The 20855-nt window shown below is 49.0% G+C and overlaps 5 protein-coding genes across 5 annotated transcripts; 3 read left to right on the top strand and 2 right to left on the bottom strand.

Annotated features, from left to right (window-relative positions):
- Positions 1-7197: 7197 nt before the first annotated feature.
- Positions 7198-7653, top strand: BO85DRAFT_489063 (uncharacterized protein; the record flags this gene model as incomplete). The annotated part of the gene is made up of 2 exons (XM_025663577.1): positions 7198-7399; positions 7487-7653. 2 exons carry the CDS (start codon positions 7198-7200, stop codon positions 7651-7653), a joined length of 369 nt encoding a protein of 122 aa, XP_025514817.1.
- A 211-nt stretch (positions 7654-7864) lies between these two features.
- BO85DRAFT_450286 (TRAPP subunit BET5) lies at positions 7865-9084 on the bottom strand. The gene is made up of 5 exons (XM_025660340.1): positions 8962-9084; positions 8672-8882; positions 8451-8596; positions 8294-8382; positions 7865-8242 (listed from the first exon to the last, which is right to left on the bottom strand). Exons 2-5 carry the CDS (start codon positions 8836-8838, stop codon positions 8225-8227), a joined length of 420 nt encoding a protein of 139 aa, XP_025514816.1. The 5' UTR covers positions 8839-8882; positions 8962-9084; the 3' UTR covers positions 7865-8224.
- A 375-nt stretch (positions 9085-9459) lies between these two features.
- Positions 9460-12975, top strand: BO85DRAFT_422958 (putative calcium/calmodulin dependent protein kinase). The gene is made up of 6 exons (XM_025657996.1): positions 9460-9965; positions 10102-10171; positions 10282-10431; positions 10500-11291; positions 11353-11490; positions 11560-12975. Exons 1-6 carry the CDS (start codon positions 9880-9882, stop codon positions 12745-12747), a joined length of 2424 nt encoding a protein of 807 aa, XP_025514815.1. The 5' UTR covers positions 9460-9879; the 3' UTR covers positions 12748-12975.
- A 1081-nt stretch (positions 12976-14056) lies between these two features.
- On the bottom strand, positions 14057-15346 carry BO85DRAFT_374225 (putative AT DNA binding protein; the record flags this gene model as incomplete). Its single annotated transcript, XM_025656117.1, has 3 exons — positions 14057-14931; positions 15081-15195; positions 15305-15346. 3 exons carry the CDS (start codon positions 15344-15346, stop codon positions 14057-14059), a joined length of 1032 nt encoding a protein of 343 aa, XP_025514814.1.
- Positions 15347-18030: 2684 nt separating this feature from the next.
- On the top strand, positions 18031-20553 carry BO85DRAFT_439395 (uncharacterized protein; the record flags this gene model as incomplete). Its single annotated transcript, XM_025658714.1, has 9 exons — positions 18031-18219; positions 18395-18491; positions 18720-18745; positions 18901-18938; positions 19106-19108; positions 19345-19390; positions 20001-20081; positions 20113-20162; positions 20280-20553. 9 exons carry the CDS (start codon positions 18031-18033, stop codon positions 20551-20553), a joined length of 804 nt encoding a protein of 267 aa, XP_025514813.1.
- Positions 20554-20855: the final 302 nt, after the last annotated feature.

Genomic DNA, 20855 nt, shown 5'->3' with positions numbered 1-20855 from the left:
TGTCATCGCCGTGGTCCGTATCGAGGATGCGATTAGTCACTGACTCCGGAACGACCTTAATTTTTCGGATCACAACACTGCAGATGCCGCACAGCCTCAATCCAACCCTCGGTCCCCGCACATCATGGATGGGGGGAGGGGACCGATGGCTTGGGTGGCTCACTGGCTCGAAGCACGAGTGGTCGGATGTTCGACTAGTATCGAGTATAGTACAATATTATAGTATAGTAAGTTAGTCAGTAGTAGGTAACCTAGGAGTTGGATGTCTGGCGTATTATCAATACTATTACGGTTCCGAATAATACCTATTACAAAGTAGTTAGTGATTTAGTATGTATGGAGTAAAACTAGAACCTTGGCCGGAGCTTCGTGTGGCGGCTCCTCACCAGCGTGGCAGGGCGGAGCCACCATCATCTTCAAGTATGACTCTGATTAGTGATGGACTGATCGTTAACTAGTTAGTTAGAGCCCATCACTTACTTTGTAAGTTACTCAAGGGTCATGCTACCCGCATGAGGGGTAACATTTCCCCCCAAGAAAAGTAAATCATCCATCCAAAACAACACACACAGGTGAAGTAAATCAATTAAATGGACTGCACCAGAGCGAATACTGTGGTTAGCGGCCAACTTGGAACCCTCTTGACCCCCTTCAAAGGGGGGGAAGCATCCACCAGTCGTTGGTTGCATTTCACGGTGGCCTCCTTCTCCATCTATGACCCCATTTCTGGGGCGCGCGCACACTCTTATGCCAAGCATATATCTTGTCTGCCTACAGCTGGCCATGTAGTGTCTGCTTAATCTCATGCGATCCTGCAGAGTCTTTTATGACAATCGTTGAGGGGCTGAGGGTCGCTAGTAGTAGTTCAAGTGCCACTAAACCAGACGGGAAATACAGCCACTGCTATTACTTAGTTGGGTAGGTGGGCTGGATGCCCTCTCGGTGGCACCGATGCTAGTATTCAGCATATGCTACCACTACCTACTATCATACTAAGATATGTATGATGTTATCAAAACAGCTCCCCGCGCCAATAATGGAAGGTGCTACATGGTCCTTCATTTATACTTACATACTACTTTTTATTGTCTGGACCACCTGCTGGTAAGGACGGTGCTTCTAGCCAACGGGCTCTATTCTTGACCCTCAGAAAGGTAGCATCTGTCTTTGAAGGCCCCTTACTTGGATGTGTCCTGAAGCCTGCGATCAGATGAAGAAATGACTCTCCGTTTCTTTCCTAACCTCTTGACCTCCGGAGCCTTTTCCTTAGTCTGCGATGGAGGCAACTTTCCTCGATGCACATACCTCCATTTGGGTGTCAGAGACTCGAATTGTCCCGTGGTGGGGGGCAAGGTCAGCAGGGTCCAAACTTCAAGGGCGAACGGATATTGAAAGTTATCAAACCTCATATTGTTTCTGGAGCTGATTGAGAAGGAGCAGCAGCAGCAGGCCAGGCCGAGTCGGTCGCCGCCCTCTCGTACCCCCAAGCGCTTTAAACAAGCAACTATAGGGTGCAAGTCAAGTAACACTCAAGCCGTCTGGCGGTCATTGCTCTGCCGAGCATGTCCATCATTGGTATCTCAGAAAGCAGGGTAATCATCTGCAGCGCTACTATTACCTGGCGACCACTCGGGTGTGTATTATTGCAACAAACACTTCTGCTATTATGCGGACGGGCTAGCGATGTCTTCCGGCTTGTCGCGACTGAACGAAAGGCGATATCCACCAGTGCGCTAAAAGGTTGCAATGACGTGGGTTTCCCATGAACAGCTGCACCGGACCTCGGTCGTAAAGGTATTAGGTTGGCGGACCTAACTACGATTTAGAGGAGGGTACGGAGTACTACTACTGTGTAGCTGACTGGGTATTAGTGCAGTGGGCAAAGGAAGGTAGGGAGGGTTAATGGATTGACAGCCACCCTGGCCCATGTCAAACGCATAGCCCGGATGTTGATTTGCGGAGATCCGCTGATAACCAGCATGCTCCATGGGCATACCTAGCAAGCTGCTTGCTCCATCGAACCGACTTGTCAGTACTTAGTAGTGACTTACGGAGAGCTAAGATAGCGTCTCATCTTGTTGGGCAAACAAATGTCTCGCAATGGGGCTATTGTCGCTTGCCAGGATTTGTTCCACCCAGGGTAGTACGAACGCGAACATCCACACACAGAGATTTGGAGCTTTGAATTTCCCACGCGACGAGGCTAGGCTAACTAAAAGTTGGGGGCAGAAGAAGGGGAGTGAAATGGCCTGCAGGAGCTAACTCGACACCATACCAGTTACTGCTAGTTACACACAGTTTACACTCCTCCTCCTCACTCCCTACAGAACACGCAGTATCGACCTCCTATCGGATCCACCATCTACCACCAGTACCTGTGTTCCGGGTGGCAGGATATTATCCAGTGGATATGGAGAGGGAGAGGAACAAGTTGAAGGTGCGGCGGAAGCCCCATGCTTTTTCATTTTTTTTTTTATTTTTCATTTTCCCCCTTCTCCTCTCCACTACTGCATGATGTATCGACGGGAACACACACGGTGGACGGATCGCGTTCAGATTCAATTAGCACGAGGGATTTTTCTCAGCCAATGATAGGAAGAGCGATCCAACGAGAGAAGAAAGGGAGAAAAACGGTCCCGTCGAAATTAGCATGATTGTCCAGTCCGCGATGCAGCTCCAAGTGGGATGGGATGCACCACACCGAGTGGGTCGGTTCCGAGGACTCTCATGTCTTGTCTACATTACTAGTCCAAGGACACTAAACCTGGCCGAGTCATGGTGGAAAGCTAAGTATTGGAATTTAATCACTGATTCATTCACGGTTAGTCTAGATATTTCCCCTTCCTCCCCGGTTTTGCAATTCGGTGTATAGATAGTACGTATCCTAATTTTCCTACTGAAACCCGGGCAAGGGCTCCATTATAAAGATGTCCCCGCCAGTGGGGGATGTGACGGTGTACCGATCCAGCTTGGTGCGTGTGTGAGACAGAGATACTATCCAGTGTTTCTCACCAGTAAGAGAAAGAGGGAAAGAGGGAGAAGGAGAGCTGAGCTCTGGATCTTCCATGAGCTAGACCTAAGCAGCTGCAAGAGCTACAGCTTGCTTTTTTTTTTTTTTTTTTTTTTTTTTTTTTTTCTTTGTTTTTTTGGTAATTACAACTAATACGTAAGGCTTTGCATTCCAATCTCGATGGGACGATGGGAATATCAGCAATCTACGGAAGTGAGGCCACATCTTCCGTACGTTAGAAGATGCAGTAGTTGATTGTGATTTGGACTGGATCGCTGATAAAACCAATGGATGATTTGGTGGGATCAACCCTGGCTTCGGCTGCATACATCTGCGGGCGCGACCAAAAAGCAAAAAGGTGAATGAACAGATCGGCATCGTATCGCCAGCCAGCTTACTTGCTATAAATGGTTATAATCATCATTTGGTCAATCAGTTTACTGATCAGAGGCAAGAAAACAGAAAAGTAAGTGAGAAACGAGAAAGCATAATCGAAGACTACTTCTGTGTAATACTACTTAAGGAGTAGTTTACTAGTACTAACTGAAGAAAGTTGAACTGGCAATCATAGTTGGGGAGGGGAAAATTCCACGAGGAAAGATGAACGAACGTTCGGAAACGAGGAACAACCGCTTTCCGATACGGTTTCCGGCTAAGAAATACCCACGAGTGGATGTGGATGTTTGTTCCATGGATACGGATGAGGTACGCGTGCAAACTTAGTGCTGTTTCTTACTTCTTCCTCCTCCTCATCTTTTTTCTTTCCTTCTCCTCCTGCCGAAAAAGACCCGGCCGAACCCCAGCCTGGTTATGGATACAAAGATGGAGAATGTGTCCGGAGTACTCCGTACTAGGGTAGAAACGGACTTAGTGAGAAGCAGGGGAAATCGAGTCTGTCTGGGTTGACTTTGGCACCACCGTCGGCCAAATTGAGGACAATATGACATGGTATTCGTTATTACTACGGGAAAAGAAAAGAAAACAAACACTGCCAAAGCTCAAGCCGAAGCCTGTCAGGTAGTAAAACCTAGGTATCTACGGAATTAGTAGGCATCTAACTACTAGGTATCTATCTAGTAAGAGAGGAGAAAAGAGAGACAGCTCTTGGTTGACCGCTAGTATTCCGATCAGACAACCCCATTATGAAATAATCATTTCATTCCATTTCATTTCCATTTCATCCCGCGGAAACAATAAGGCAATAATCCATCTATGCTTTTCAGCCCTTGTCATTTCCCCTGCGCGCACTGATGGGATGATCGAAACTGCTAGACAGGCGACCGCCACCCGAGCGATGAACATGAACATGGATCCCGATGACGGGGGATAATGATGCCAGTCAACAAGACGCCGGGGTCCTCGTAATGCCAAATACGGGTGCTGTTCGCTACCCTTCTTTTCTTTCCTCTTCTTTCCCCCCCTCTACCTTCCCCGTAAAGTATGGTGAGTATCCAATCCAGGCCCAGCGATCAATTGCGGGCTGAACCATTCTGTGGCGGGAGAGAGTACAGTAACTTGCCATGTGGTATGATGACAACGAAATGGATCCCCGAACATCCTTAATTTCCATCGTCATGGGTGCTTTGCTCCGTATTTCCTCCCCTCCTTCCCCCTCCAATATGCGGGATCCAGACAGCCACCGCATGGTGATCAACCACCCGTCAGTCAACCCTGTAGCTTAGGGTACCTAGTAGAAACACTGAGAGAGGTCCTTGCGATCCAAACAATTGGTTCTATTCTACAGAGAAATGCAGCATAAAGCAGCAGCAGAAACCTGAGCTACAGCTACTCACAACTCCAACTGTTATCTCTACCTAACTACAATGCTTGCTTGCTTGCTTGCTTCTTGCTTTCGTATCCTCAAAGATGATCTTCCCCTCCTTCCTCCATCTTCCCCCTGGTTGGACATTTCATTGCGGGATATGACTTCACAGGCACACGGACTCCGCGCTCCCCGTCCAACCCAACGTTCTATAATCCAACAGCGACGAGAATGGAGTCAGTGGTGGCTTGGGATGCGGGTTCATTCGCCCGAATTCCGGTAGCAGTGGGGGAGGTTAACTGTTTAGTTTGCTGGTCCTCCTCTTTTCTAGGATCCCTCTCCACGTAAACTAGCCGAAGAGAAGCGAATGACTGGACGGGTAAGCCGGTTCAAGCTTTTCGTCGCATCCGCGTGTTCCTTTCCCGAGTCAGATTAAGCTGCTGCTGCTGCTGCTGCTGCTGCTTCCATTTCTCCCCTATATCTACCGATTTACAAGGTGCTGCAATGGCTGTGGGTATGAAACTCTACATGAAGGACGGTGTGGGACTGACTGCAGCAACTCCCGGAATTGCCTGCCCTTCCTTCGCCCCGACGATCGGACAACTGCTGCTGCTGCTTCGTCGGGATCGATGTATATGCCCAACTAAACTGTCTACTAACTTGCCTAATCTTAACCAACTAATTGACTAGTTAACTACTACTAAGTCAGTATGACACTCAAAAGGACAACTCGCACATCTGCCCGGTAACACGGCACATCCCCATGTCGAAGTATCAGCTGATTGTGATCGGAGACATAAATCTTGATCATGCGGAGAAGAGACACTTGAGACTGAAAAGAACTGAACAGTTCAAACATCTCGGACATCGCCTTCATATGTATTCGTTTCTTTCCGACTCCCCCGACTGACTCGACATAATGCTTGCGCTCCGATTCAAGTTTGTCCAGCAAATCCGTGACGAAAACAACAAAGCCCACCTACCAAGACCGGGTATAGACTTGGCTTTCTCTCTCTCTCATCCTGCGAAAGTGAAAAAGGAAAACAGCCAAGCTGCCCGTGCTGTGCAGACCAGAAACGGCCCAAGTTCCTCTGACCGTATCTTCAAGAATATTTTTTGGTTTTTTTTTTTTTTTTTTTTTTTTTCTAAGTTGATCGCCCCGTGAGTCACTCACTCGCTGCGAGAGCTGAGCTTACTTGGCACAAGCACAACTCGTGTTCTGTCGCACGGCTTAAGCCGACCCGTTGAACACAGCCTGCTTCTGTCTCTCTCACTCTCTGGTTGTCCTCGCGCGAAAGGAAGGAAGGAAGGAAACAGTCAGATGAACCATGCCAAATAGCATTTTTGGAATTAAAAATAGGGTCATAATGGAGATCCTTATGGTGTGTGTACATACACAACCCCCCTCCACCCTCCTCTTGGTACGATGGAATGGATTAGGTAAGGCACATATAGTTAGCGGCCATCAACGGGAGAAGGGAAGGCAGCGAACAACAACACCATATCCCGTCACGTCTCCCCCGGGAATGCCGCCATTGGTGTCTTTCAAATCCCTCATCAGCAAAAAGCCAGGAACACCGCAAAACACGGGTTCACACCGATAGGTCCTGATGGAAGAAGGATGATGGCGGCGGCGGCGGTGAGTGAGTGAGTGAGCGAGCAATGAAAGGTCTGGGCCAGACCGTGGCGAATTACTTCACCGTGAGTCAAGGGCGATGTCATGCCCGCCGTTTGAGCTGATCTGTGGTTGAGATGATACCGAACCAACATGTAGCTTCTAGAGCTTTGTGATTTCCCTGTCGTGGGAAGCTGTTGGCTTTGATGCTGATTTGCTATTTGGGGGTCACTATGTCTGGGTCGCCCGCTGCAGCCGAACCAGCCCTACCATGTGTATACAAACTAAACTGCGCAGTAGCAAGAAGGGACTGACTGAGCACAGCATGGCTGCCTTAGACAATTGGCCCATACATCTACACAGTGTACTGTTATCCAAAGATGACGATTGAAAGCATATCGTGACACCATCACCATCATTATCCCCACAATCAATCACCTCATCCGTCTCACAATGACCTACCTGATCGTAGTAGTACAGCAGCAGCAGCAGCAGCAGCAGCAGCACTCAATAGATACTACTTTGCACCCCAGCAAAGTCCTGACATCAAAGCAAAGAATAGCAACAACGAAAAAATGACATCTTCCCCAAACCTAAACCCCAAACCCAATCTTTCATCCCCCATCAACCTGACATCAATCTTGCATCAGCCCTCCATCACCATATAGAACCAAATATAAATACCCCCCTTAATCACTGCTGCATAGTTATCCTTCATATCGAACCATATCTTCAACCAACCAGCCAATATAGTATCGAATCAACCCATCTTAAGCTAAACAGAGCTACTACGCAGCAACAACAACCAAAATGTCCAACCAATACGAACGTCAAGCCGAAGACCTCTACGAGGCCGAGAACGACCCGTCCCCGGTATCTGGCACCTTCCGGGATAACTCGTACGCACATGAGACGCGATCGGGTCTGAAGAATCAGGTCCCCGTGACTCGGGACGATGATATCTATGAGGATCCGATGCAGCCGCCTTATTCCAATTCGGATCAGCAGCTTGGTATGTTCCCCCCTTCCATACCGTATTAAAATGATTATGCGTTGTGTGTAAGAGGAAAAGGTGCTAACGAATCTGCTTGTTGTACAGCTCAAGATGAAGACGAGGCGATTGATCAGAGTAATGTGATCCAGGGAAGGACGAGGGGCGCGAAGCCGCAGACTCGGAACCAGTATAATGAGGGCCCTGATGAGGATGATTTGCCGGATGAGGTGTTGTATGGCAATGTGGGGACTTCGAGTACTCGGTATGCTTGATTGATCACATCTTCCATGTACCGATGAGTGTGGATGATGGGAAGGGTGTAATGAGTTATGTTGTGGATTGTTTTTGTGATTATGGTTGATGATATGGGTAATTATGTGATATATGTAAATTATCTCTGGGAGGACATGTATGCTCTCAATGTTTCATTTTTGGATATTATATAATGATAAGACGTCAAGTCATAAATTCGTTTGTCCCATACTAACCTGATCAAGAGTTTGTGCCTGGTCCTGGCTTGGTCGCTGTTCGTGTCGGACGCGGACCGGTGTCGGGTTGAAATCAGGTCTGCGAGCAATGTGCTTATGTAGCTATGACACTTGTGTGGCTCGAGTAACGGACCTGTGGCAGGTGTCGACAGTCGACAGTAAGGGACTCCGGCGAAGGCCTCCGCCGCACCGGACCGTTGCTGCACGACGGCTCTCTGAGGTCATAGGGATGCAGGAGGGGCTGATCCCGCTATCGCATGGATGCTTGTTTGCGGAAGCTCAACAATTAAGCTTGGGGCTCGCTTCGACTCAGATCCATGAGCGATTAGGGTGTTAATGGATTTTCAAGTCGGTTTCATGACAGAACCCGAGTCTGTTATCGGTTTAGATGACATCCAACTTAGACGACGTTGAAAGCACATACCACGAACTGCTCCAAAGACTCTTCAAAGAGCTCATTGTTCACACCAATACCACCTGGATGTTCGGCGGGAGATAACGGGTTCTTGACCACTAGAAGCAGAGGTGGTCAGCGTACGGCTGTAGAAGGAGTCATCGTCGTAAGCTAAGCCAGGGCGTACCGTATTCGACGTAGAGATTGATGTAGATTTGCTGCAACGCAACACGCATATTTGGACTCTTGAGGTCCGTCAGCATGACGAACTTGATGTTGGTCGGAGTTTCGTAGTAGTGGAGCTTGTATTGGCTCGTGCGGTAGGTAACGAAACTATAAACGTGGCCGAGTTGTTAATGACTGTCCTCACAGTCGAGGTGCCTCGTCGCTGTAGTATAGTGTCCTTACTTGTCGTCCTCGCCTCCTAGCTTGCGAACCATGTTGCGCAGGGAGAAAACAGTACCGAAGATGAGCTTGGCATCGTCGTCGGTGGCGCGCGCAGTTTGGCCTAATGTAGCGGGGAGACCCGGAGTAGATGTTTCGGAAGTCGGTCGTGAGGACTTGCTGCCAGTCATGGAGGTTGGGCGTGGGAGCCAGCGCCGATTATAGATGCATTCAGCTAGGATGGGAGAGACCGGGTTAGCAACGTCAATTGGAATGGCTGGGGATGGATGGGTGGATGGATGCGAGGGAGGTACCATGACGATCGAAGATATAGAAGGAGTAAACAACCATGATGCCGACAGGGGATAGTAGCGAAGATAACGGATTAGAAACGAACAGTCTATATTTGGAGCGTCGCAGAGGTGGCTTGAAACGTGTCTTCCGAACGATAGAGATACAAGATGATAAGCCCCAGAAAAGGAGATCGAGGGCGGGTCTGACGGGGGGGGAAGAAGGGGAGAAGGTTAAGCTGATCAGTTGAATTAGACTCGGGGATCTTACTCGTGGGCGGTGAGTCGCTCAGATCCACGGATTCTCGATCCAATTCCATAAAAAAACAAAAAACAATACAATTCGATTATATGCTGAACTCCCCTGTTTAAGAATTCCGTTTGTGGTTGATGAGTCGTAGGCTGGAGATTATATCGAGCAGATCGTCAAGTGATGCTTTGAAGTTCAATAAATCGTGCCTATCACTATTTCTTCGGGGAAATTCAGAATTAACGCCTCGTAATGCTTAGTATCAGCCTTACATAAATCTGGTGCCCTGGGCATCCACCACTTCTTCAACCACCACGATTTCCCCTCTCAATCACCCCCCGTCGATCTCTTTCAGCTCTCTCCCTCTCTTCGATTCTGTCTTTTGATCTCACACCGCAACCTTGAGGAGAAGTAAATCATTTCTCCCTCCTCCTCTTCTTCCCGGAGTCCCTGTTCCACAGCACTGAATCCTTCTTCAGTCGGTCCCTCTTGCCAAATCTTGACTTCGGCGCAACGGCTGCTTATCTCCATTGCCTCGTAAACCCCGATCTTTCCCCACACTTCATCACAGGCAACCGTCATTTTTCCTCTTCTCGTCACGACCGACCCAAGTCTGCCCAGTTCCGATCTTTGTGTGAAACACTCGGGACCCTAAATCCTTGCCGCGGTTGTTCGGTCGTGGACATCTTCCAATGGCCTCAGGGGACGCCGAGCTCCCCCAGCAGGATGCCAGCCCGATCACCACCAAGCGGCCACCTCTGCCGCCATTTCGCTGTGTGTGAGTTGCACTGCTTTGCTCGTCTCATCTTCCGAATCTACCCTCAGGCCTGTCTCTGGCTTTCTTCAACCGTGCACTCATTCTTCCCGGATGCTCCTACATGGGGATACTGATTCACATCGACTTCGGAAATTAGTTCCACCCCTTCCTACGAAAGTCCCCAGAGACATCATCGCCGGAACCCAATAGTCAGGCGTCCAGTTAAGGTATGTATTCTTTGCTCTGGTAATACGCTCTCATACGTGCTGTTTGACTACCGCTTATAAATACGCCTGCCTCTTGATTGTATAGCTCTCTCGCTAATCGTTGTTACCAGGAAACGCTGAATGCTCGATCAGAGTATTATACCAGCCAGGATGATGGCACTGCTGAGCACCGGATCAATCAATATGTGATCAAGCAAGAGATCGGCAGAGGATCATTCGGGGCAGTGCATCTTGCCACTGACCAGTTTGGAAACGAATATGTACTTGCCCCTGCGCAACATCATCTCGGGTATCTCCTGAAGAAGCTGACCGAGAATGCACCGTTCAGGCTGTAAAGGAATTCTCCAAGGCTCGTCTACGGAAACGTGCCCAGTCACATCTTCTGCGCAGGCCCCGGGGCCCTAAGCGTCCCTCAGATGGCTTCAACTCCCCACTGCATCGCCGCCCGCCGGGTGGGGATGAGCACAAGGAAAACGCCCTCTACTTGATCAAGGAAGAAATTGCCATCATGAAGAAGCTGAATCACAACAACCTTGTATCTCTCATAGAAGTCCTCGATGATCCTACAGAAGACTCACTATACATGGTCATGGAGATGTGTAAGAAAGGAGTGATCATGAAGGTCGGGCTCGAGGAACGAGCAGATCCTTATGATGACGACCAATGCCGCTGTTGGTTCCGCGATCTGATTTTAGGAATCGAATACCTACATGCGCAGGGTATTGTACATCGCGATATCAAACCAGACAATTGTCTATTGACGAGTGACGATGTCTTGAAAGTCGTTGACTTTGGAGTGTCGGAGATGTTCGAGAAGGATTCAAACATGTTTACCGCAAAGTCAGCAGGCTCTCCTGCCTTTCTTCCGCCGGAACTGTGCGTCGTGAGACACGGTGATGTCTCGGGCAAGGCTACGGACATATGGTCTATGGGGGTCACACTGTACTGCCTTCGATATGGCAGGCTCCCATTCGAGAAGCAAAGTATCTTTGAGCTTTACGAAGCCATCAAGAACGACCCTGTTGTATGCGAGGGAGAGACCGACGAGAACTTCAAGGATTTGATGTTCCGAATCCTGGAAAAGGACCCGGCTAAGCGGATCACGATGGAGGAGTTGCGGGTACGTCGTGAAGCAAAAACGCTGCCTGTACGCCATTATCTTACTCATAGTCTGCATACAGGAACACCCTTGGGTGACGAAGAATGGACTTGATCCTCTTCTACCAGAGAGCGAGAACACCGCTGAGATCGTCGGTCTGCCCACAGAAGAAGAGATGAACTCCGCCATTACGAAAACTATTGGTCACGTCATGGCCGTGGTAAGTTGATAACCTCATTGAAGATACTACTGTCGTGACTGGTAAGTTTCAAGCTAACGATTCCAATAGATCAAGGCGGTTACGCACTTCAAACGACTGATAGATCCGGCAAAGGCAGACCCGCCCATGCAGAGCATCCTTGGTCAAGAATACGAGACGCACTTTGTTGAGCCTCCAATGGAGATGGAGCCAGAGGAGAGCTTCACAGCCAGCGGCAATATGCCCATACTCAACAAGAGCCAGAGTCTGAACATGTATAATAGGCGACCTTGGGAACGTGATAACGTGTTGCAAGGCTTCCATCAGCGTCGCGACGATCTAATTCCCAACCAGCTTACCGACAGCAGCGAGTCTCTCAGCCATCACAGTAAACCCGGACCTGCGCCAGGCAACAACGGCAGAATTGCTTCCAGAATGGAGCCTGAACGGAAAGATTCCGGGTCTATTCGCAGTCACAATATCGCCGGAGGGTCGATTGACGAGTTCCAATCCAACTCCAACCCTCAGTCCCCGTCTCCTTTCGTCCCGCTATCCCGGGCTAGCTCGGTCACCACAAAGCGCAGCGTTGAAGGAACCCGTGGCCATGCACGCGATCCTCTGGAGGAGGAATTCCCGTTCCTATACATCGGACCATCAACATACACCGGCTCGTCCAACGAACCCAACATGGATGCTGACACCGATCCCATCTTCGAAGAACCTGACAACATGATATCTGCCGAACCCGACGAGATGGACGTCGACGTATCCCATCCAATTGTAAGCGAATCTCCCGGTGCCGCTGATTTCGACATCTACGAGACCGCCTATCGACAAGAAATTGAACGCATCCGGACCCGCACCCTTCCCCGGCAAGGCACCATTCCCAAGATGTACCTCACCCGCCGCGTGGAAGGACGAGACGATGTGAAGAAACTCGTGGGACAACATAGCCCCGATTCACCTATAGCATCAGGCCGAAAGAACACAGGCCTAAGCCTGAGCTCTGCAGTTAGCGCCATCAGACTTCAATTGGAGCAACAACAGCGACAACAAGAACAAAAAGCACAGCAGGCTGCAGAGAATCAAAAACCGGCCCCACTTCGCCCATCTGTGCCATCTGCCTCGGGCGGCATTCCGGAGCCAGTCGCATCGTTGTCTGCGGCGGCTGGTACCACCACGACTAGTGGCCCTGAGACATCTAATCCATCAGATATCTCCTCGACAACCAGATTAAGGTCCTTGCTTGATCGGGTCAGGAGTAGTCAGGACCCGTGATCGAGAAAATGATGGGAGAGGACTACCCTGGGTATAGGTCGACAGCGGGCAACTACGAAGTCATTTTTAGTAAAATAGAAAGGGGATTATTATTACCGTTGCATGCAGCAGCCAGAAGGAAGAAAATACCTGGCGACACATTCATTCCCTACTGTACTTATGTCAGATAATAGCATTTCTGACAAGCTTAGATATAGCAGTGTAATGCAAAATCCTTAGAACACTCGGTATGAATAATAATCATGCAACGAACAATCACCAGCCAGCCACAGGCTCGACGGGGCGCCCTAATACATATTACGATGCACAAACATTACAGTGAAGCAGAGCTAGAGCTAGAGATATTACATCTGACGTCTACGCGTTTGGAGCTGTGCTTAATAGTGCTTGCTCCTCTTCAACTTCTTTTGATCCTCTGTTCGTCTTTCTCCAATATGGCACGATGACCTCTTGAAGAAAGAACTGAAAAGCTGTACATATAACCTTGTCAAGATCTGATCACTAAAAGAATTAGTAATTATACAATATATTATGTCCTGACCATAGAAGAACCACACGCTCAGAGACAGCGGAGAGGGTCAAGGCAGAGGAAGAGGAAGAAAAGTTGGCCAGTGGAGAAGAAGCCACAAGCGGAAGAAGCGAAGAATGCCAATAAGAGAGACGGAGGGAGGGGAAGAGAGAGAGCACATGATGTAGGACAAGGAAGATTATGCCCAGAAACAAGGAAAGTCAATATGTCACGTCATATTCATGAAGTTCGTATGAATGGAGACTTTGGAATAGTGCTCCGAAAGCCCGATGATGTGTGCAGAATTCAATATGCATGGAAGATCATCAACTCAGTGCATCATTAAGGTGCATGTACGCATAAGGAAGGAGAAGAAAAACGCAGGAAATTGATCAAGGAAAGTGGACCAATCAGGCTTTTGGTGACGAGGTTGACCGACTTTTGCACAGCTTCAGCCAGATACGCGCAAGTTAAGCCAGCCCAGAGAAAGTAAAATTGGACATGTCTGTCGGACGCTTCAACTCGGTCATAGGGATATCGATCCGCCAAGCATGAGCAATCAAATTGTCCCTTAAGCCGCCCCGCCGAAGAGCGGGACCCCGATGCGCAATAATGTGAGATGGGAAGAAGAAGAAAATAACGTATGAAGGATGTGGCGCCCATTGCCTTGCTTCCTTTACATTCCGATTTGCTTTTCTGGTGAGGGATTCCGCTAACTATCGTTCATATTCAATGTTGTAATTCGTCCGTCATGCCATGATGAACCGGGAAATCGGAGACGCTGTGTGCTTATTCTTCATGTCATTCCGGCCTATTCTCTGGTGGTTTGGATATGGGTAGATCGGAGGCTGGTGTGGGCGGTTCATCTGGATATCTGCTAGTAGGATGTATGAGACTCCTCCGGTTGCTTTGTGAGAAAGGATGTCTGTCCGGTGGGAGAGGCTCAAAAGGCATCCCCGGTTCCCGTCGTATGAGTGGTGTATCTCTATGACCTAAATGTAGGGTTCCGGGTGATGGCAAAGTCTGTCTCAAATCCGGACGCGGTAGCTCTCGCATCGAAGAGCCTATGTCTTGATTCGGCATATCCCTTGGCCGCTCGTCGCTACTCGGTCCCATCAACGGAATTGGCCTCCCCGGCGGAGGAACGTAGTGCATTTCATGTCGTGGTAATTCCGGCGGGCGACTGCTGCTGGCCTGGGGCGAAAATGACGGCAACCCTGGTGCGACTCCGGAGGGACTAGTGGGCGTAGACGAAACTTTCAGCTTGTGAGATCCAGACCGCCGTGGGGGTGGATACGTTTCTCCACGAGCCTCAGCAGCTGCCTTGCGCCGTTCCGATTCAGCCTTACTAGGCCGTCCACGCTTCCGTGGAGGCTCTCCTCTGGCAGTGACGCTCTCCGAACTTGGGGACAAGAGGGCCGAAGCTCCACTTTCGCTACTGTAAGAAGCGGTGCTCGTCGCAGGGCGTGGTTGTATCGCACGCGGGGCACGAATTGTCCTGTCAGAAGGAATTAGGGGCCTCTTGCGCAAGACGCTACTGCTTTCTAGAGGAACGGTTGCTGGTACGGAGGGTTCATGGGGTTGCGGGGGAATCGAGCCGAGGCTGTGAGTGACGGATAGTTGAACATGTTGCAGCATGTTACAGAACGCTATTTGACAGGAATTGAGGGAGCGACCTGGACAGAATCGGATCAGCAATGCTAAGTCAACCATCCAGAGCATGAAAGGCTGTCCTCGTACGCAGTCAATGCGAACAGGAAGTGAGTCGCATTAACTCAAGCTGCCCGGGGCAGAGGACAAGCGGAAGGTGCTGGCAGATCTGTACCTGGAGGAAGGGGTATATCCGCCCAGCTTGGGGTAATGTTGAAATCCCTGATCATTCTGACAAGATGGCTCGAAGGCACTCGGGCCTTCTTCAGAATCTCCGTAAGCAGAGTGTACTAGAGCCAGCCATACCTCCGTCAGCAAAAGCACCGGAAATTGCGACGACAGAGGGACTTCCATGCCCAAATCTGTCGTAGGAAGAGGGGCGAGGATTGGAGGCCCTACCTTCTCCTCCTCAGTCCATGGCCTCTCTGGTTGATTCGACATAGCCAGCAGACCATGGAAGTATAAGGAGGCGGATTACCTGCTTGATGAATGACCAAACACACGAACCGAATGTAAAACCGATCCCAGAATCTAGACTGGAAGCAAGATATAAAGAGTGACGCGTCACGCGACTACGGATGTAGAACAGTCAAGAGCAAAGCACAACGCCAACCAGGTCGACACGCACCAAGCACGAATCGACGAGGGACCGAAGAAACGATAACAAGAAAGAAGGGAAACAATAAAAAAGAAAAAGAAAAAAAAGGAAGAACAGAATTGCCACGGAGCCTCCCAAACGGAACGATGCGTCTACACCAGTGAGTGTATCAACACGTGGGTTCTTAAATAGAGATGCAAAAGCAAGCTAGGAGAGCAGCGAATAAATGTCAAGAAAGAGGAAGAGGGTCAAAACAATGGTCAGCAAACGAATGAAAGGAAGATGAGCCGATGCACATGGGTTGAATAGCAGACATTGAAAGTCAAATAATCGTTCACTGAGGTAGTGGAACACATGAGAGATCGCAAGGGTAAAAGCAAGAAGACGGCGTAAGGAGAGGCTATAGAAACAAAACAACCCAGTAGGAACACCTCCGAATGGATAACAGTTGCCTCTGCGATTTCAGGCCACCGCGTGGAACAAAGGCTTGGGAAAGTTCCAAAAGGAGGAAAGAAGAAGAAAACAAGGGGAATAAAAAAAGAAAAAGATTTAAAATCAAAAGAAGGAAAAAAAGGGAACGGAGATAAAAATAAACGATGGAACCAAAGTGGATCGTGGCCCTAAGAGAGAAACGTCAGGGCAGTTGGCTGCCGTCGTCGCTGGAGATCGAATGGATTTCTGGAAAGAACAGTTTCAACGGTGCATACTGGTACCACCTCGAGGGTGAAAAACGAATGTAAGAAGAGGAAAAGGGGGGAAGAGAGACGCTCGACCAGTAGTGAGGTAACACCGTACCCTCTCAAAAACGTTTTCTAGCCAAACGGACTTTTTAAGTCGGGGCTGCGCAGGAGAGCACTGGTGCAGATGCCAGACATGCGGCCGGTTGGCAAGAGGAAGGCTGCAGGGACTCCTATTCTTTAGCTCCCCCTCTACCTTGCGACCTGCAACTTTTGGAGAGTCGAAGACGAGAAGAGAGCCACAATGGGTCAGAACTTAAGTGACCCGAATCAAGGACAGCGGACCCCAACCTGCCAGAGAGGGACTAGACCGGAAGCTACCGAAAAGGATAGTGTTTCAAGAGCGATGGTTTCAAAAATGCCATCAAGTGTCGGTGGCATTTGCAGCAGAGGGGAAGGGGAGAGAGGGGGAGGGAAGCCAACAGCACGCTCAACCGGGAGGGGCGCGTTAGCTCTGGAATTTCCGAGCCAGTTCGAATAAGACCAGGAGGGGTGCCAAAAAGCAGCGAAAGACTAAAGATGCATGAAAGCTAGGAAAACGATGTAAACCCGGACGGGTAACAAGAGCAGGGGGGGCCACAAGACCAAAACCGACTCGGCGTGAAGAAGCAATGCAACAACAGCCTGCGGCTACTGCTGTACGCCCTGGCTACGAATTCAGACAAAGTTAAAGTCCTGTGCACTAGAAAAGGGGTGGATAAGTTGAGTGGACGATAGCAAATGAGATGAGAAGTAAAGAAATAACATAGAATGGGGGAACAAAAAATATAATAATAATAATAATAATAATAATAAATATAAGGAAGAAAATCGAAAGAGGATCGTCTAGGCATATCCAGGAAGGCAAGACTTGCCGCCTCTGGGTCAAGAGGCGTTCCTCTGGGGCAAAAAAAGACCCTCTCACGGGACGCAGCGCGTTCTGACGGTACATGATGGGCGACAGGCGATTGATGATGAGTGGGTACGGGCGCCCCAAGATGTTGGGTCAATGGCCTGGAATCGACAGGTTGCTCAGAAATGAAGGCACTCTTCTCCTAAGGGAATGAGGTTCGGGGTTGGGGCCCGGAAGTAGGTAGTGCGGTCGATCCATCCCGACAGCAAATTGTCTCTTGTGTGTCAGTCCGTGTACTGTAATGCATACAGTTACAGGAAAATGCAGAAGCATGCATTGGCCCTATTCACGATAGCGGGAATGCATCCGGCGATGACTGGCAGAAAAATGATAGCAGCGGAGGTGGTTGATAACCGCAGAGTGGGGGTGTTGGGCTCCGCAATAGGCGCGGACGAGAGCAAAATCCTGGAGGCTGGGTAGAGAGGATGGATCCCGTTAGTGCAGAAGGCGATTGAACGAAGGCTGCAAGGATGTTCCGGAACGGCCAGCCCAGACACTAAGCCGTCTGACTGGATACTTCCAGTCCACTCACAGTATTGCTCATCCTGTCTAGCATCGGAGCAGATTGAGTGTATGGTCCAGAGATCATGTTGACCATCTGGATGAGAATTCTCTTCGGAAGCTCAGTAGCATATGTAAAAAGAGAAGACCGACTCATAATAAATGAGAGTCAGGGAACAAGAGGTAGCTGCCGGCATTAGTATGGATTGTTGCGCAGAAGCGGATTTTTTGCGGTCGTTCTTCTCTTCCCTAATTTTATTTTCCTTTTTTATAAATCCGATTCCACAAATAGCCGTTTCGATTTATTTTTCACCATAATTTTTTTTTTTTTTGTCTGACCAAATTGGTCGGCACGGCGGGCGCTCAGGGACAAGAAAAATAAATCCATCGGGAAGAGATGAAGCAGACCGACCAGCCGACAGAAGCCTTCCCCCACAAGGCAGGCTGGGCTCATACCACCGCGCTTGTGAACTCGCTAGACGGTCTAGTACTACACAGTACATCGTCAGGTCATCGTGGTGACGATCTAGGCAATGTTGCCGCTGATTTTCATTTGACGGGTCGATTGTCGGAAGGTGGCCAACAAGTAAGTATTATTAGTAGCAATGCGAGAAAGCAAAGTGGTCTGTCTGCACCTGTGCATCGTAACATCGGATCGAGACAGACAATGGCCCATGCACGAGAACCATGCAGGAGTAGCAAAGCCCCGCCAACATGAATCAACCGTCAGACGGTAGTCCACTATAGTCCTGCATGGACAGGTTGTCACTGAGGCCGATGGGTTTCCCACCGGCTCTCTTCGACCTTCCCCGACGAGTCCGAATCACGGTCGTTTATGGCCAGGAATGAAAGACCACCGTATCCATTGATCAACGGACCGTAATGGAGATGGGCGGGGGTTTCGGGGTGTGAAATCGACCGAGAGAACGAAGCACATCGCGGGAAAAGGGGAAGATCGAAACAAAGGGAGTTCCGAGACGAGGAGGTACTTGCCTTTGGGGAATGGCAGAGGGGCCTGTGGCGCAGTCCGTAACCAATTAACCGCTGACCGTACCATACTACTATAGTACTAAAAACTACCAGTAGGAAGGGTAGAACCTTCCGGCAACCAGGTAAGCTTACCCTACTTGGCCGCTGTTTGGTTTGGTAAAAAGCCAGCACTTCGGTACCCGCCGCGGAGGTACCAGTGACTTCCTGGCAGGCGGGAACATTGTGGCAGACCCACACCTCAGGTACCCGTAGCGCTTGTAACTAAAGGGAATTCCAGACTGTGGTAAACGCTGGCGAGGGCTTGGAAAACTTGCGGTGCGTAAAATCGTGATGTTTTTATTTTTATTTTTTAAGTTTTCTTTCTGTTTCTTTTTAAGAGGAGAAAAATGTCCGATTGATGAAGAGATTGACTCGAAATGATCCAAATGTAAGGTCTTGATCTATTTAACTTTTATAATTTACTACTTATTATGTGTTTGCAGTGTGTATGTCGAAGTAGTTTATCATTTAGTCTCTCAATACTCGAAACTCTTGGATCTTGTCTTAGCAAGTCTGACCCATGTATGGCGCTGATGCTGTTCTTTGCACACTAGGCGCCCTAGTAGGTTAATTAACTTCAGACCAACGTATCTTCACCCTCCGCCAGGGATGTCCATCGTGGTTGTAGTCGTATTTCTTAGTATTCTTTTTCCTAATATAAATAATACTTTTGTAAACTCAGGCTACAAGGGTTTCTCCTCCGTATAGCTAGTGCTCTTTGTATGTGCGTGTGTATGAGGGCGTGCGTATATGCTTTAGTGACTGTGTTCTCGTCACCGTCTGGTAGTATAGCGGAAAAATTCATCTTAATTCATTCAAAGATGCATGACTAGTTAAAGTTTTCGAGGGAAGTATCTAGCATGTAGTTTTACCTTCCTGAAGAAGGCAACTGATGATATCCACCAGAGAGTATTTGTGTGGAAGAATTGGCCTGCGCTTAGGTGCAAGATCCATGTTCTTAGACGGTCTGCCTCTTCTGCGCACAGATGTGTCTTTTGACAATCCACCGATACTCTGCATTAGTTAGTTAAGTTAGTCGATTCCTACGCTTATTCATTATAGCCCATCACGGTTTCACTTCGGTTTTCTCTTTTCCCTTCTCGTCTTACACACATTCCTTTTTTAGTTTTTACATTAAGTAGCTACTATTTGTAATGATGATGATTTCTCATCCTTTTCTTTTTCTTTTTTTTTTTTTTTTTTCTATAAACCCTAAAATAAAAAGCACCCGGGGTTCTGTGTGAGAGGACGGGAATTGGCCCTAAGCAGCGATGAAATGCACGCATGTGGATCGCATACCATAATCCTCGGCTATAGGTATCTGCTATCTCGCTATAGTGTGCCGTGTACCTAACGGGGTACACCGGAGGCACAACTCAAGGCCTGAACATCAGTGCTGGTGGGTTTGCTCCGAAAAAGGTACCTATTATGACTGTTAAGACCCAGACAGGTACTTAGGAGGTACCAGTTACCTCGGAGGCTCTCTCTCTTTGGGTGTATGTAAGTAACTAAGTACTCTCTGAAATGGCCCCAAAACAATTCTCCCCCTCATCCTAGTTATAACAAGAAAGTTATAATACCATACAATACTAGTAGTATAGTGTAGTACATACACAGACAGGCCAACTCCCTCTGCGATAATCCAACCCACTCTATCGAGGCAACACCGGTTCATGCATGGTCATATCCTGATTGTCATGGCTTCAATTTCCCATCGCCCCGTCTTACGTTTGACTGGACACACAAGCTCTGTATCACGATTCGCTCTTCCCATCTCTTTCCCTTACCTTTAAATGCTGAAAGGCTGGGGATCACTGCCAGGTCCCATGGTTCAGACGAAGGTTTCACAGAAAGAAAGTTCAAACTAAGCACGGACTCCGAGAAGAATTAGAGCGTTCCGTCCGGCGTGGGACGGCCTGCATCTTGGAATCTCGAGATCAGTCCAGTCATTCAGTGAGTTCTCCTCCGTACTAGGTCCGTCCCTGCTCCGGATGGAGATTCCGTGTACCTAGTGCTGCCATTAAAACGGCAGTGATCCCATTTGACTCCATCCATCCGGCTAAGTCTACCTGACCACCACTCAATTTGAACTCTGCTGCGCTACCTACGGAGTGCATATACTTCCTGCCTGCATTTACCCAAAATGCGACGGCCTCCTCCAATCGCTAGCCGCCCCGAACCACGTCAGTCTGG

The sequence above is a fragment of the Aspergillus piperis genome, assembly GCF_003184755.1.
Source record: "Aspergillus piperis CBS 112811 unplaced genomic scaffold BO85scaffold_11, whole genome shotgun sequence".
In the NCBI taxonomy this organism is placed as follows: Eukaryota; Fungi; Ascomycota; class Eurotiomycetes; order Eurotiales; family Aspergillaceae; genus Aspergillus; species Aspergillus piperis.
The sequence above is the reverse complement of the archived record's forward strand: the minus strand, read 5'-3'. Positions and strand labels throughout refer to the sequence as shown.